The sequence below is a fragment of the Hemitrygon akajei genome, unplaced genomic scaffold (genome assembly GCF_048418815.1).
Source record: "Hemitrygon akajei unplaced genomic scaffold, sHemAka1.3 Scf000050, whole genome shotgun sequence".
In the NCBI taxonomy this organism is placed as follows: Eukaryota; Metazoa; Chordata; class Chondrichthyes; order Myliobatiformes; family Dasyatidae; genus Hemitrygon; species Hemitrygon akajei.
This window is the reverse complement of record NW_027331936.1, coordinates 96,568-114,597: the sequence shown is the minus strand read 5'-3', so window position 1 is coordinate 114,597 and position 18,030 is coordinate 96,568. Positions and strand designations below refer to the sequence as shown.

The 18,030-nt window shown below is 46.3% G+C and overlaps 1 protein-coding gene across 1 annotated transcript in view; it reads right to left on the bottom strand.

Annotated features, from left to right (window-relative positions):
• Positions 1–18,030, bottom strand: part of LOC140721087 (NACHT, LRR and PYD domains-containing protein 3-like) — a 46,993-nt gene that overhangs the window by 3,283 nt on the left and 25,680 nt on the right. The window contains exons 4-8 of the mRNA XM_073035953.1: positions 16,343–16,508; positions 16,180–16,245; positions 7,294–7,460; positions 6,206–6,377; positions 6,057–6,107 (exon numbers count right to left, since the gene is read on the bottom strand). Coding sequence (XP_072892054.1) covers positions 6,057–6,107; positions 6,206–6,377; positions 7,294–7,460; positions 16,180–16,245; positions 16,343–16,508 — 622 coding nt within the window. The remainder of the gene's footprint in view (positions 1–6,056; positions 6,108–6,205; positions 6,378–7,293; positions 7,461–16,179; positions 16,246–16,342; positions 16,509–18,030) is intronic.

The window sequence follows — 18,030 nt, the reverse complement described above, 5'->3', positions numbered from 1 at the left end:
CGGAAGCTCATTCCACACAGCTACCACTCTCTGAGTAAAGAAATACCCCCTCGTGTAACCCTTAAACGTTTGCCCCCTTACTCTCAAATCATGTCCTCTTGCATGAATCTCCCCTACTCTCAATGGAAAAAGCCTATCCACGTCAACCCGATCTATCTCCCTCATTATTTTAAATACCTCTATCAAGTCCCCCCTCAACCTTCTACGCTCCAAAGAATAAAGACATAACTTGTTCAACCTTTCCCTGTAACTTAGGTGCTGAAATCCAGGTAACATTCTAGTAAATCTCCTCTGTACTCTCTTTATTTTGTTGACGTCTTTCCTATAATTCGGTGACCAGAACTGCACACAATACTCCAAATTCGGCCTTATCAATGCCTTGTACAATTTTAACATTACATCCCAACTCCTATACTCAATGCTCTGCTTTGTAAAGGCCAGCATACCAAAAGCTTTCTTCACCACCCTGTCCACATGAGATTCTACCTTCATGGAAATATGCACCATTATTCCTAGATCACATTGTTCTACTGCATTCTTCAATGCCCTGCCATTTACCATGTATGTCCTATTTTGATTATTCCTACCAAAATGTAGCACCTCACCCTTATCAGTATTAAACCCGATCTGCCATCGTTCAGCCTACTCTTCTAACTGGCCTAAATCTCTCTGCAAGCTTTGAAAACCTACTTCATTATCCAGAACGCCACCTACCTTAGTATCATCTGCATACTTACTAATCCAATTTACTGCGACATCATCCAGATCATTAATGTATATGAAAATCAACATTGGACCCAATACAGATCCCTGAGGCACACCACTATTCACCGGCCTCCAACCTGACAAACAGTTATCCACCACTACTCTCTGGCATCTCCCATCTGGCCACTGTTGAATCCATTTTATTACTTCAATATCAAGACGTAATGATTAAACCTTCCTAAGTAACCTTCCGTGCGGAAGCTTGTCAAATGCCTTACTGAAGTCCATATAGACAAGGTCCACTGCTTTACCCTCGTCAACTTTCCTCGTAACCTCTTCAAAAATACAGTAAGATTTGTTAAACATGACCTTCCACGCACAGATACATGCTGACTATTCCTAATCAGACCCTGTCTATCCAGATAATTATATATACCATCTCAAGAATATGTTACATTAATATACCCACAACTGACGTCAAACTGACAGGCCTATAATTGCTACGTTTACTCTTAGAACCCTTTTTACACAATGGAACCACATGAGCAATACGCCAATCCTCCGGTACCATCCCCGTTTCTAATGACATTTGGAATTTTTCAGCCAGAGCCCCTGCTACTTCTGCACCAACTTCCCTTAAGGTCCTAGGTGATATCCTGTCAAGATCCGGAGATTTATCTTCTTTTATATTCCTTAAAAGTGGCAGTACTTCCTCCTCTTTAATCGTTATTTTTTTCCATAACTTCCCTTGTTGTTTCCCTTACATTACACAATTAAATATCCTTCTCCTTAGTGAACACCGAAGAAAATAAATAGTTCAAAATCTCCCCCATCTCTTTTGGCTCCATACATAGCTGTCCACGGCGATTCTCACAGGGACCAATTTTATCCCTCACTATCCTTTTGCTATTAATATAACTGTGGAAACCCTTCGGATTTATTTTCACCTTACTTGCCAAAACAACCTCGTATCTTCTTTTAGCTTTTCTAATCTCTTTCTTAAGATTTTTCTTACATTGTTTATATTCCTCGAGCGCCTCATTTACTCCATGCTGCCTATATTTATTGTAGATCTCTCTCTTTTTCCTAACCAAGTTTCCAATATCCCTTTGAAAACCATGGCTCTCTCAAACTTTTAACCTTTCCTTTCAACCTAACAGGAACATAAAGATTCTGTACCCTCAAAATTTCACGTTTAAATGACCTCCATTTCTCTATTACATCCTTTCCATAAAACAAATTGTCCCAATCCACTCCTTCTAAACCCTTTTGCATCTCCTCAAAGTTAGCCTTTCTCCAATCAAAAATTTCAACCCTGGGTCTAGTCCTATCCTTCTCCATAATAATATTGAAACTAATGGTATTGTGATCACTGGACCCGAAGTGCTACTCCACACAATAATACGTCACCTGACCTATCTCTGATCTATCTCAGGTGTAGGATCTTACAGTGTGTGAGGAACCTGCCCGGGTTTTGTAGGGCCTCACTGTTTTGTCAGAGTCCTGTGTGTGGGGTCTCACAGTGTGTCAGGACCCTGTCAGGTGTGTATGGGGTCTCACAGTGTGTCAGGACCCCGTCAGCCATGTGTGTGGGGTCTCACAGTGTGTCTGGACCCTGCCAGGGGTGTGTGGGTTCCCGCAGTGTGTCGGCGCCCTGTCAGGTGTGTGTGGGGTCTCACTGTGTGTCAGGACCCAGTCAAGTGTGTATGAGGGCTCACAGTGTGTCAGGACCCTGTCAGGGGTGTGTGGGGTCTCACAGTGTGTCAGCACCCTAACAGGGGTGTATGGGGTCTCACAGTTTGTCAACACCCTAACAGGGTTGTGTGGGGTCTCACAGTGTGTCAACATCCTAACAGGGGTGTGTGGGGTCTCACAGTTTGTCAACACCCTAACAGGGGTGTGTGGGGTCTCGCAGTTTGTCAACAGTCTAACAGGGGTTTGTGGGTTCTCACTGTGTGTTGGACCCTGTCAGGGGTGTGTGGCGTCTCACAGTGTGTCAACACCCTAACAGGGGTGTGTGGGTTCTCACAGTGCGTTGGAACCTGTCAGTGGTGTGTGGGTTTTCACAGTGGTAAGGAAGCTGTCAAGGGTATGTTAGATCTCTCAGTGAGACGGGACCCTGTGCGGCGTGTGTGCTTTCATAGTGTGTTAGGACACTCCCAGGGGTGTTTGGGGTCGGAGACCTGTCAGGAGTGTGTGTGGTCTCACAGTGTGTCAGGACATGTCGGGGCATGTGGGGTCTCACAGTGTGTCACAACCCTGTCCGGGGTGTATGGGGTCTCACAGTGTGTGAGGACCCTGTCCGGGGTGAGTGGGGTCTCACAGTGTGTCAGGGCCCTGCCTGGGGTGTGTGGTGTCTCCCATTGTGTCAGGACACTGTCCAGGGTATGTATAATCTCCCAGTGTGTCCGGACCCTGTCAGGGTTGTCTGGTGTTCACAGTGTGTCAAGACCCTCTTAGCAGTGTGTGGGGTCTCACAGTGTGACAGGTCCCTGTCAGGAGTGTGTGGTGTCTCACAGTTTGTCAGGACCCTGTCAGGGCTGTGTAGGGTCTCACAGTGTGTCAGGGCCATGTCAGGGTTGTGATGCGTCTCACAGTGTGTCAGGACCCTGCCAGGGGTGTCTGGGGTCTCACAATGCGTCAGGACCCTGCCAGAGGTGAGTGGGGTCTCACAGTGTGTCAGGACCCTGCCAGGCGTGTCTGGGGTCTCACAATGTGTCAGGACCCTGCCAGAGGTGAGTGGGGTCTCACAGTGTGTCAGGACTCTGTCAGGGATGTCTGGGGTCTCACAATGTGTCAGGACCCTGCCAGAGGTGAGTGGGGTCTCACAGTGTGTCAGGACCCTGCCAGGCGTGTCTGGGGTCTCACAATGTGTCAGAACCCTGCCAGAGGTGAGTGGGGTCTTACAGTGTGTCAGGACTTTGTCAGGGGTGTGTGGGGTCTCACAGTATGTCAGGACCCTGTCAGGGGTGTGTGGGTTCTCACAGTGTGTCAGGACCCTGCCAGAGGTGTGTGGGGTCTCACAGTGTGTCAGGACCCTGTCAGGGGTGTGTGGGGTCTCACAGTGTATCACGAACATGTCGGGAGTGTGTATGGTCTCCCGGTGCGTCAGTTCCCTAAAAGGGTTGTGTTGGATCGCACATTGGGTCAAGACACTAACAGGGGTGTGTGGGTTCTCACAGCGTGTCAGTACCCTGTCAGGTTTGTGTGGGATTCAGAGTGCGTCAAGACCCTTGCAGCGATGTGTGGAGTCTCACAGTTTGTCAGGACCATGCCAGGAGTGTGTGGGGTCTTACAATGTGTCAGGACCTGTCAGAAGTGAGTGGGGTCTCAGAGTGTATCAGGACCCTGCGAGGGATTTTAGGGTCGCACACTGAGTGGATGGGAAACATTGTCCAAGATGGCATGCAGCTTGGACAGCACCCTCTTTTCAGACATCACCGTCAGAGAGTCCAGTTCCACACCCAGAACATCACTGGCCTTACGAATGAGTTTGTTGATTCTGTTGGTGTCTGCTACCCTCAGCCTGCTGCCCCAGCACACAACAGCAAACATGATAGCACTGGCCACCACAGCCTCGTAGAACATCCTCAGCATCGTCCAGCAGATGTTAAAGGACCTCAGTCTGCTCAGGAAATAGAGACGGCTCTGACCCTTCTTGTAGACAGCATCAGTGTTCTTTGACCAGTCCAGTTCATTGTCCATTCGTGTCCCCAGGTATTTGTAATCCTCCACAATGTCCACATTGACCCCTTGGGTGGAAACAGGGGTCACTGATGCCTCAACCATCCTCAGGTCCAACCCCAGCTCCTTAGTCTTTTTCACATTAAGCTGCAGATGTTTCTGCTCACACCATGTGACAAAATTTCCCCACCGTAGCCCTGCACTCCGCCTCATCTCCCGTGCTGATGCATGCAACTATGGCAGTGTCATCAGAAAACTGTTATCAGAGTCATCAGTACCCTGTTCCTGCCTTCTCCCCATATCCCTTGACTCTGCTATTTTTAAGAGCTCTATGTAACTCTTTCTTGTAAACATCCAGAGAATTGGCCACTACTGCCTTCTGAGGCAGAACATTCCATAGATCCACAACTCTCTGGGTGAAAATGTTTTTTCTTGAACTCCATTCTAAATGGTCTACCCCTTATTTTTAAACTGTAGCCTCTGGTTCTGGACTCCCCCAACATCGGGGACATGTTTCCCGCCTTTAGCATGTCCAATTCCTTAATAATCTTAGGTGTTTCAATCAGATCCCCTCTCATCCTTCTAAATTCCAGTGTATACAAGCCCAGTCGCTCTAATCTTTCAACATATGACAGTCCCTCTATCTAGGGAATTAATCTCATGAACCTATGCTGCACTCCCTCAACAGCAAGAACGTCCTTTCTCAAATTTGGAGACCAAAACTGAACACAATTCTCCAGGTGTGGTCTCACCAGGGCCCTGTACAACTGCAGAAGGACGTTTTTGCTCCTATACTCAACTCCCCTTGTTTTAAAGGCCAACATACCATTAGCTTTTTTTCACTGCCTGCTGTACCTGCATGATTTCTTTCAGTAATTTAATAATATTGTAATTTCATAAATTGCAATATTATTTGTAGATATTTTCAGTCCATTCCACTTTTTTGCCTCAAGCTCACAACTCTCGGTTTCTCTGTCCTAATTCCCATATCTCACCCTTCACAGTGTCCATCACACATCACATCAATTTCAGCTTCTGTGGACTGAGCTGAGGATTTTGTCTCCGATCTCACCCTCACTAATACTGTCTCCTGATGGAATTCCCAGGATTATTGAGTGGGAAATTGATCTGGATAACTTTAGCAGTGTTTGTACTAAGGCGTTGCAGATGTGAAGAGAGTGGGGTTCATAATGCTGCTCTGGGATTAAACAGACTAGTTGTAGTGCTATCTGCTTTTCTCATTAAATGGCTGCTGTCATTGTTATTCTGTGACGAAAACTTCAATGGACTCCCAATTCTAAAAAATGATGACCTGTAGGAACTGAGGGTATTTAGAAAAGTGATTTAGGATGAGGGCTGTACCGGGAGTTGACATTTCCCATATTTTCGCTCCTCAGATGACCCTTTTCTCCATTCTGACCCCGGTGCTGGGATCTGTAGTTGCGGGACCCAGAGAGGAGTGATCCCTTTCAGCAAACTCACCTGCTCTCTGAGTTGTTCCTTATAATGTCCTGTGAAAAGTCTCCCTCCAGCAAACATTTTTCTATGTGTCTCACTATGCGCTGTGTCACGGTGGAACATTTACCTGATCAAGTCCCCGAGGCTCAACAACGAGATGACCCTATACAACATCAACCTTTGATGGAAACAGCTGTTTCTTCACTTACCTTTCAGTTCCCTGGGAATCTCCAGTACGGGTTGATGGACCGGAACACAACCTGTTCGGAATTATACAATTTGAGAAATTGAAATGTGTCAAATTATAATCATGTAATGCTTGATTCCAAAATTAATTTAGTATTTGATATTATCTCACCATGCTTCTCTATTTCTTTTAGTATTTTGTCCAATTTTGGGACACCAATCCGCATTTTCACAAAGGTTTCCCACATCACTCTCTGGGCGCGGGAGCCTTTCTCCATCACGAGGCTCAGGAGGAGTTTAGAACGGTCCGCCCGCTCTCCCTTATCAGCGAGATCAGAGATTGTCTGTGAAGAGTGACAGTGAACATATTGGGGACTGACAGATTCACACAGAGAATGAGAAGTAAATGATGTGCTCTGTAACGGGATCACACTGAGCAGTCACCCGGACGGGTGCTGAACTTGTCTGGACATGGACTGTACATTCTGAGTGCAGAGCGCACGGAGGGACATTCACCGTGAACCTGGTCCACCAGTCAATGAGATCCTGGCTGGTCTGTGACCGCTTCATTGACGTGGCTCCAAATCCATAAATAATCCCTCACCGGATTTGACGGTGTAAAACAGAAATCAGAAAATAACGATCACAGATGAAGAAGTAAGTCAGGAGGGTTTTTATAACAGAGTGAGCAGTCTCGGAGAAGTTGCAGAAAAGATGATGTGATTCATCTCCTCATTCCGCCAGTGTCCAACATGCCAGCGGATTACCGGCTGACACCTGATGCCTTTCCTTTGCCTTTTCCAGTGGAGGTTTATTCAGTGATTACACATTACAACATGGCAGTATTCCCCGATCCACACTGTTTGCAAATACAGATTGTAACACAATCATCGCCACCCAGGACAGAACACACTCGAGCTCCTGTGGCACCCACAGTTGATGCCCCAGTTCTCACTGACATCCTGCCGTCACTCTGTACATTCTTCCACGACTGGAACTTCCTGTCATATTTCCATTTAGTACTGTAAGCCCACACAACAGTTACTTGCTCAACTCACTCTGAACATAGAGCAGCCTCCCACCGCGGGGTCTTTTCACCTCTTCCTCTCACTGGTTCCGATTCATATGTTCGAGATTGCATGTACAGTATTTATTTCCCAGTTGTTCTTGTATCTAACTTGATATCCGATGAGTCAGAGTTCCGACACCCATCAGTCCTGTGATGTGTGAAAATTCAAACCCATTCTCCCTCCCACTCACCCGATGTTCCTCTCCGCTGAACTGATTCTCGGCCGTTAACGCCAGGCTCACTCTGTGCACCCTTCCTTCCATCGCCTGCTCCAGCCTGTCCCGGTAGAAGTCCGTCAACTGCAGCAGCTGGAAATCACTCCAGCTTGCCAGGAGCTCGGTGATCACTGAGCTCGGACCTGTGAAGGAAAATGGAGATAATTAAACAAAATACTGACCCCATATTGGGCAGCATCTTTCTCTCTGGAACCTAAAGATCACCTAACACAGTCCGAAATTGAAGACTTGAAATGACTCTGTTTATTACTGAGAATACAGTAACCCATCACCATCACTCTCCTGGTGCTGCCCATCACCACCGCTTTGCTCTGGGTTGCTGTCTGTCTGCCTGGTCAACCCTTTCCTCGGCAAATCTCTGGAATATCTCACAAATTGCTGGAGGCCAGGTCGCATCTATGGAGGGGAATAAACAATCAACGTTTCTGGCCAAGGACCTTCATCGGACTCGAAACGAGGGGACAGAAATTCTAGATATTGCCACATTACTTTCTATTCCTTGTGGTCCTGATCCGAACCATTAACTGTTTGTTCCCCCCCCATGGATGCTGCCTGATCTGCTGAATTCCGCTAGTACTTCGTGTGTCTTTTTGTTGCTCAAGACTTTCAGCATCTGCAGAATGTCTTGTGTGTGGAACACCTCTCTGCTTTAACGTGCATCTCAGTTTGTGACAGAAGCAACAAACAGACAGTAATTGCATCCCTTCCACGTGTGACGGTGCTTCTCCCACGCATGTCAATTCTCTCTTTCATCTCTCTGCTCAGTCCCCTCACAAATATTTTGAACATTGCCGATATTGAATTAAACTCAGACACAGAATCAAGGCAATATTTATAAATTCGCTGACATTTTTTCGTGACCTTTCCCGAAGTTGATGTCACTAGAACTCCTCCCCTGCCCGCCCGTTAAGGTGTGATCAGATTTTGCTGCTCAACAACAGGGTCAGTGTCGCTCGGAGGGCGTTGGTGGCGGACCCAAATGCAAGACAGAGACACTGTGGTACTAGGAAAAGGACTAGTTGTGTCAAGAAAACAAGGGAAGTGGGGAGGAAATTATGCTGGACATCGACACAGGCCCTGGAGGAGACCAGGATTCAGGGCCTGGGCTAGGACATGAACTAGAGGCAACGGACGCGGGCGTGGACTAGGAACAAGTGGCCTGGACTAGGAACACGGAACTCCGCAACGGAGCCTGGACAAGGACCCTGAATCTGGGTCTTGGTTGGAACTCGGAACCTGGGGTTTGACTTGGAACAGGAACACGGGTCGAGGCTAGGACCATACGTGGCTACAGGTCGTGGTTTGTCTACAGGACAGGACAAGACGCACGGACAGGATGAGAACACGAAGCCTTGACTAGGTCTTGGGAGACTGGAAACACAGAGCCTCGGTGTTGGGAGTATGGGAACACAGAGCCTTCACTCGGGCAGGATGCGGTACTCCTGGGCAGGATACAGCTTCAGAAGGAAGGGAAGGGAACAGTCCCACACTGAAACCAGGAGCTACTTATGTATCCAGCCCAAAATGAGAATCATGTGCCTCTATTGAGCCACTCCAACAGAACACGTGAAAAACGGAAAACCTGGAATAAGGATTGATGGACCGGACCGTGATCCGGAATGCAGACTTCATGGACTAGACCACGACAGTCAGACATTAATTGAGGTGTAAAGGAGAACATTGTTTTGTTTATAAACTGAGGAAAGCACCTCCAAATATTTTGGAACCATCCATTGACACAGTTGGATCGAGCTGCGCCCATTCACCCACACTCACACAATACCCATTTCAGCTTTCTCCATGGATTGTACACCGTGCCGGGATCCTCCGAGGTACCCTCGCTATATTGCCGGCAATTCCCTGTTATGAACCAGTCCTGTGTCTTGGACCGGGAGTGATGTGTCGACAAAATATCAAGGCAGGTTGAGCAGACAGCGCCCACCTATTTGCTCCTCCTACCACTGGTGGCGCTATGGTGAGTAATGGACAACTATTTCCGCAGTGTGGGTTGAAACATTTCCGCAGACCAATGGGACATCTGTTCCTCTCATCACTGAATTATACAGCTTTCTCAGTCGCACCTGATTCTCACCGTCTCCTTTCAGTTTAACATCGCCTGGCATTGACACCAATGGCAATATATGGTTTGGCAGAACTGAAATATCTAATACCAGAGGGCATTTGGTTAAGGTGAGTTGTGTTAGATTCAAAGAACATGTGGGTAGTTTTTTCAAAGAGTGGTGGAATGTATTGCCTCAGTGGGAGATGAAGCAAATATGACGGGCGTGTTTAAGATGCTCCCAGATGTACAAAGTACACAAAAATGAAAGGCTCTGGTCAATAATTTAAAAGAGGATGTCATCATCTTTCCCTTCCCGCCTCCCCGGATACATAAAGAGTTAAATAGAGAATGGACTTTGAACCACTGGATAATGAAGTTGCTGCGGTACTAATAGTGGATAAAGAAATACCGGATGAACTCAATGAATACTTTCCGTCAGGAATAGCAAACAAACTCAGTTAGTATTTTCCGTTGCTGTTCCAGCGGTGTGCCAGATAGTTCAGAGTGTAATGGGGCAGAAGTGATTGTAATTGCTATTACGGAGGAGAAGCTGAAATGCTTGAAGTGAGATAAGTTACCTGGTCTGGATGACACAGTATATCAGAAGTCTGCTTCGGGTGTGTGAGTATTCTCAATGTGTTTGGACCAGGAGTGAAGGCTTCAGCAGAATAAACAACACTATCTCATTTACCATAGCATTGGAGAGGGATAGGAACAGACAAGTTAGTAAAGGTACAATTGGGGTAATAGGAAATATGAGACTGTCAGGCAGGAACATGGAAGCATAAATTGGGAACAGATGTTCTCAGGGAAATGCACGGCAAATGTTCACGGGTTATTTGCGTGGAGTTCCGCATAGATACGTTCCAATGGGACAGGGAAAGGGTGGCAGGGTACAGGAACCATGGAGTACAAAGGCGGTACAGAGCCAGTTGTTCATCTATTCAAGAAGAAAAGAAGAGCTCACGAAAGGTTCGAAAAACTAGGTAATGATAGAGATCTAGAAGATTACAAGGCTAGCATGATATTAAATGAGTGGCTGACAGGATTAAGGAAAACCCAAAGGCATTCTACAAATATGTGAACAGCAAGAGGATAGGACGTGACAGAATAGGACCAATCAAGTGTGATAGTGGAAAAGTGTGTACAGAACCGGAGGAGATAGCAGAGGTACTTAATGAATACTTTGCTTTAGTATTCACTGCGGAAAAGGATTCTGGCGATTGTAGGGATCACTTGCAGCAGACTGAAACGCTTAGCATACAGACATGAAGAACGAGGATGAGCTGGAGCTTATAGCAAGCACCAAGTTGGATAAGTCCCCGGGACCGGACGGGATGACCCCAAGCTACTGTGGGAGGCAAGGGAGGAGATTGTTGAGCCTCTGGCAATGATCTCTTCATCATCAATGGGAATGGGAGAGGATCCGGAGGATTGTAAGGTTGCGGATGTAATTCCCTTATTTAAAAAAGGGAGGAGAGATGGCTGAGGAAATTACAGACCGTTGAGTCTTACTTGATTGAATAAATCCTGAGGCAGGATCTGTGAACATTTGGAGAGGCATAATATGATAAGCAATATTCAGTATGGCTTTGTCAAAGGCAGGTTTAACGAGCCTGATTGAATTGTTTGAGGATGAGACCAAACACATTGATGAAGGTAGATCTACAGATGTAGTGTATAAGGATTTCAGCAAGGCATTTGATAAGGTACTCCATGCAAGGCTGACTGAGAAAGTAAGGAGGCATGGGATCCAAGGGGGCATTGCAGGCATCCAAGCAGCTGTGCAGGTTTGAATCTGTGGTTAAGAAGGCATACGGTGCATTAACCTTCAGATTCATGGAATTGAGTTCGGAAGCTGAGAGGTAATATTTTAGCTTAGTAGAACACTTATCAGACACCACTTGGAGTACTGTACTCAGTTCTTGTCGCCTCACTAGAGGAAGGATGTGGAAACCTTCAAAGGAATTCAGAGGAGATTTACAAGTGTGATGCCTGGGTTGTGGGGCGTGCTTTATAAGAATAGATAGAGTGACCTTTTCTCTTTGGAGCGGCGGAGGATGAGAGGTGACCTGATAGAGGTGTCCAAGATGATGAGATGATTCCAGGAATGAAAGGGTTATCATACGAGGATCCTGTGGATAGTCGTGATTATTTCCACAGCCCACCGCGCCCCCCTCCCCGCCGCCCCATGGCTGACATGGCTACCACGAGAGGGCACAATATTAAGGTGCTTGGAAGTAGGTACAAAGGAGATATCAGGTGTAAGTTATTTTTTTTACGTAGACAGTGGTGAGTGTGTGAAATGGGCTGCCGGCACTGGTGGTGGAGGCGGAATCGACAGGGTCTTTTAAGAGGCTTCTGGATAGGTACAGGGATCTTATAAAAATAGAGGACTGTGTGTAATACGAGATAATTTCTAAAGTTACGCTATGTTCAGCAGAGATTTGTGGTCCGAAGGGACTTTAATTTGCTGTAGGCTTTTTTTATGTTTCTATCAATAGACGTCCAGAAACATCGACTGTACTTGTGTCCACAAATGCTAAACACAAATACACAACTGCAGATGCTGTGGATCAACGGATACGTACACAACGCTGGAAGAACTCAGCAGGTCAGGCAGCATCCGTGAGAAAAGAGTAGCCAACGTTTCATGCCGAGACCCTTCATCAGGAACCATCCACAAATGCTGCCTGTTCTGCTGAGTTCCTCCAGCATTGTGTGCGTGTGTTGTTCAGATTTCCTCTTGTTTGTGTGCAGAATCAACAGCTGAATTCGTGGAAAATCCAACTGGGCGATCTGGAAGACCGTATGAGGAATCTGGAGCAGCAGCTGGATGACCTTTGACTCATAAAGGAAAATGAGGCAGTCATAGATGAGAGCTACAGGGAGGTAGTCACACCTAGGCTGCCGGAAACAGGTCGTTGGGTGACACTCCGAGGGGGAAAGCGAAGCAGAGTACGCAGGTAGTGCAGAGTCTACAGAATGTGGACATTCCCCTGAATAATAAGTTTACCGTCCTGGATGCTGCTGGCGAGGACGACCGACCAGGTGTTAGCCACGGTGGCAGGGCCTCGGGCACTGAGTCTGACTCTGTGGTGCAGAAGGATGGGACGGTGAAGATGAGAGATGTCATCATTGGAGACTCTACAGTCAGGGTAGCAGACAGGAGATTTTGTGGACGTGAGAAGGACACCCGCATGGTTTGTTGCCTCCCGGGTGCTAAGGTCCAGGATGTCTCTGACCGGGTGCATGACATCCTGGTACGAGAGGGAAAGCAACCAGAGGTCATGATACATGTTGGGACCAACGACATAGGCAAGAAGAGGGATGAGGTTCTGAAGTGTGAGTTTCGGGAACTAGACAGAAGGCTGAAGAACAGAAATGCAAGGGTGGCGTTCTCAGGATTGCTGCCAGTACTACGTGATAGTGATGGTAAGAATTGGAGGAGATGGCAGTTGAATGCGTGGCTGAGGAGTTGGTGCAGGGGGCAGGGTTTTAGATTTCTGGATCATTGGGATCTCTTCTGGGGAAGGTGGGACCTATACAGATTGGATGGATTGCACCTGAACTCGAGGGGGAACAATATCCTTGCAGGTAGGTTTGCTAGCATGGTTCGGGGAGTGGTTAAACTAATTTGCAAGGGGGGTGGGACCCGGAACATTAGAGCAGTTAAAGAAGTGCATGGAGTAAAGCCAGATGTAACATATAGAGAGGCTTCGATGAAAGAGAAGCAGAATAAAGGGTGTAAAGGTAGTAAGGTAGAAGGGCTAAAGTGTGTGTACTTCAATGCAAGAAGCATCAGGAACAAAGGTGATGAACAGAGAGCTTGGATCCATACATGTAATTATGATGTAGTGGCCATTACAGAGACTTGGCTGGCAGCAGGGCAGGAAAGCATTCTCAAAATTCCTGGATTTCAGTGCTTTAAAAGGGATGGGGGGTTCGGGAAGAGGGGTGGGCGTTAATAGTCAGGGATACTATTACAGCTGCAGAAAGGGTGGGTAATGTAGAAGGATCCTCTTTTGAGTCGGTATGTGTGGAAGTCAGGAACAGGAAGGGAGCAGTTACTCTACTGGGTGTATTCAATTGGCCCCCTGGTCGCAGCAGAGATACCGAGGAGCAGATTGGGAGGCAGATTCTGGAAAGGTGCAAAATTAACAGGATTGTTATCATGGGTGACTTTAACTTCCATAATATTGATTGGCACTTGATTAATTCCAAGGGTTTAGATGGGGCAGAGTTTATTAAGTGTGTCAAGGATGGATTCCTGTCACAGTATGTTGACCGGCTGACTAGGGGGAATGCCATTCTAGATCTCGTATTAGGTAACGAACCGGGTCAGGTCACAGATCTGTCAGTGGGTGAGCATCTGGGGGACAGAGATCACCGCTCCCTGGCCTTTAGCATTATCATGGAAAAGAATAGAATCAGAGAGGACAGGAAAATTTTTAATTGGGGAAGGGCAAATTATGAGGCAATAAGGCTAGAATTTGTGGGTGTAAATTGGGAGGATGTTTTTGCAGGGAAATGTACTATGGACATGTGGTCGATGTTTAGGGATCTCTTGCAGGATGTTAGGGATAAATTTGTCCCGGTGAGGAAGATAAAGAATGGTAGGGTAAAGGAACCATGGGTGACAAATGAAGTGGAAAATTTAGTCAGGTGGAAGAAGGCATCATACATGAGGTTTAGGAAGCAAGGATCAGATGGGTCTATTGAGGAATATAGGGTAGCAAGAAAGGAGCTTAAGAAGGGGCTGAGAAGAGCAAGAAGGGGGCACGAGAAGGCCTTGGCGAGTAGGGTAAAGGAAACCCCCAAGGCATTCTTCAATTATGTGAAGAACAAAAGGATGACAGGAGTAAAAGTAGGACCGATTAGAGATAAAAGTGGGAAGATGTGCCTGGAGGCTATGGAAGCGAGCGAGGACCTCAATGAATACTTCTCTTCGGTATTCAGCAATGAGAGGGAAATTGATGACGGCGAGGACAATATGAGTGAGGTTGATGTTCTGGAGCATGATGATATTAAGGGAGAGGAGGTGTTGGATTTGTTAAAACACATTAGGACGGATAAGTCCCCGGGGCCTGATGGAATATTCCCCAGGCTGCTCCACGAGGCGAGGGAAGTGATTGCTGAGCCTCTGGCTAGGATCCTTATGTCCTCGTTGTCCACAGGAATGGTACCGGAAGATTGGAGGGAGGCGAATGTTGTCCCCTTGTTCAAAAAAGTTAGTAGGGATAGTCCAGGTAATTATAGATCAGTGAGCCTTACGTCCGTGGTGGGAAATCTGTTGGAAAAGATTCTTAGAGATAGGATCTATGGGCATGTAGAGAATCATGGTCTAATCAGGGACAGTCAACATGGTTTTGTGAAAGGCAGATCGTGCCTAACAAGCCTGATAGAGTTCTTTGAGGAGGTGACCAGGCATATAGATGAGGTTAGTGCAGTGGATGTGATCTACATGGATCTTAGTAAGGCATTTGACAAGGTTCCACACGGTAGTCTTATTCAGAAAGTCAGAAGGCATGGGATCTAGTGATGTTTGGCCAGGTGGATTCAGAATTGGCTTGCCTGCAGAAGGCAGAGTGTTGTGGTGGAGGGAGTACATTCCGATTGGAGGGTTGTGACTAGTGGGGTTCCACAAGGATCTGTTCTGGGGCCTCTACTTCTTGTCATTTTTATTAACTACCTGGATGTGGGAGTAGAAGTGTGGGTTCGCAAGTTTGCAGTCGGCACAAAGGTTGGCGGTGTTGCAGATTGTGTTGAGGATTGTCGAACATGGCAGAGAGACATTGATAAGATGCAGAAGTGGGCTGAGAAGTGGCAGATGGGGTTCAACCCGGAGAAGTGTTAGGTGGTACACTTTGGAAGGACAAACTCCAAGACAGAGTACAAAGTAAATAACAGGATACTTGGTAGTGTGGAGGAGCAGAGGGATCAGTGGGTACACGTCCACAGATCCCTGAAAGTTGCCTCACAGGTAGATAGAGTTGTTAAGAAAGCTTATGGGGTGTTAGCTTTCATAAGTCGACGGATAAATAGTTTAAGAGATGCGATGTAATGATGCAGCTCTATAAAACTCTAGTTAGGCCACACTTGGAGTACTGTGTACAGTTCTGGTCGCCTCACTACAGGAAGGATGAGGACGCATTGGAAAGGGTACAGAGGAGATTTACCAGGATGTTGCCTGGTTTAGAGAGTATGGATTATGATCAGAGATGAAGGGAGCTAGGACTTTACTCTTTGGAGAGAAGGAGGATGAGAGGTGACATGATAGAGGTGTACAAGATATTAAGAAGAATAGACAGAGTGAGCAGCCAGTGCCTCTTCCCCAGGGCACCACTGCTCAGTACAAGAGGACATGGCTTTAAGGTAAGGGGAGGGAAGTTCAAGTGGGATATTAGAGGGAGGGTTTTCACTCAGAAAGTGATTGGTATGTGGAATGCACTGCCTGAGTCAGTGGTGGAGGCAGACACACTAGTGAAGTTTAAGAGACAGGTATATGGAGGAATTTAAGGTGGGGGGTTATATGTGAGGCAGGGTTTGAGGGTCGGCACAACATTGTGGGCCGAAGTGCCTGCAATGTGCTGTACTATTCTATGTTCTATGTTAAAATACATTGTAGCATTTTCAGGGTGCAACGCGACATTCTTTCAATTGTATAATGCATCCAGAAATCAGCACATGATTATGGTGAAAAAAATCGATTCCCAGGTTCTGCCAAGCCTCAGTCTAAGATTTGAGATGCCGTTTGAACTGTGCATTTCATCACTCACCTATCAGTTGAGTGGGTAACTCAGATAACCCTTGGGCGATGTTCATGTACTCCTGTGGGTCGGGGCCTGTTTAAATCAAAAGGCTTTCATGAAAACAGAGTTTATGATCTAAAATTGTTATAATTCAATGTCACTTTGTGTTCAATGCTTATCTTTAACATACCGAGCACTTGTATATCCTTGAGTATTTTGTCCAACTTCTGTAACTCAGTCCGCATTTTCACAATGGATTCCCACATCACCCTCCGGGTCTGCGAGTCTTTGCCCATCACCAAACTGATGAATAGTCTGAAACTCTCTATCCGGTTTCCCTTCAGTTCAGTGACTTTCTATAAAAGGGAAGCAGTGAATTCATTTTGTTGCACACGAAAAGACATGGAGAATATGGCTCGGTTGCTTTCTGAACAGACACAGTCAATGCTACTTCAGCTACTTCACCACTTCATCCTCCCTCTAAAGATCTGGGCATTGTCATTCAGAGAGAAGCGTAGCTGAATGAAATTGCAAGTCAATATTGTGCCTGAATAAGGCTTTAGCGACCCTCAGCAGGAGAAGATTTGGCTGACAGACATACTTTATTGATCCCGAAGGAAATTGGGTTTCGTTACAGCCGCACCTACCAAGAATAGTGTAGAAATATAGCAAAATAAAACATTAAATAATTAAATAATAATATGTTAATCACTGTAAGTGGAAATAAGTCCACGACCAGCCTATTGGCTCAGGGTGTCTGACACTCCGAGGGAGGAGTTGTAAAGTTTGATGCCCGCAGGTAGGAATGACTTCCTATGACGCTCAGTGTTACATCTCGGTGGAATGAGTCTCTGGCTGAATGTACTCCTGTGCCTAACCAGTACATTATGGAGTGGATGGGAGTCATTGTCCAAGATGGCATGCAACTTGGTCAGCATCCTCTTTTCAGACACCACCGTCAGAGAGTCCAGTTCCACCCCCACAACATCACAGGCCTTACGAATGAGTTTGTTGATTCTGTTGGTGTCTGATACCCTCAGCCTGCTGCCCCAGCACACAACAGCAAACATGAAAGCACTGGCCACCACAGACTCAGCATCGTCCGGCAGATGTTAAAGGACCTCCGACTCCTCAGGAAATTGAGACGGCTCTGACCCTTCTTGTAGACAGCCTCAGTGTTCTTTGACCAGTCCAGTTTATTGTCAATTCGTATCCCCAGGTATTTGTAATCCTCCACCATGTCCACACTGACCCCTTGGATGGAAACAGGGTTCACCGGTGCCTTGGCCCTCCTCAGGTCCACCACCAGCTCCTTAGTCTTTTTCACATTAGTTTGCAGATGCTCATTGTGATTAGTTTGCTCAATCTGTCAGATAAGCATCAGTTTACCAAACAGTGGCATGAAACATCTGTATAAAATTAAATCAATACTACAAAGCAAAACAAAACGACACAATATGAAAATAATTGGCAGTTTATCCGTTATTTAGGGAGAGTGGAATAAGGTTTATGTTTCAAATATTTCATCAGTAGAGATATCAATATGTGTCAACTATTGAATATGTTAGAGCTGTTTCCACAACTTCATCATTTCATCCTTCAGGGTTTCATCTAATCCAAGCCAGCAGCAAGTGACACATCTAATTAAAAGGACATTTTACTGAAGATGAATGCAAGCAAACAGACATCACCGTCATGTTTCCGCAACGACCCCCGTTGCTTTAATAAGAAGCTCTGAATAATTCAAAATTTACATCTGACCTGTTATATATGTTCTTTTGGCACAACTACTGCTGATATAAAACCCCTCTCCACATATTTTGCAATATATTAGAAGGTTAGTGCAGGCTGTATTTCTGTGAATGTTACTTTTTCTTC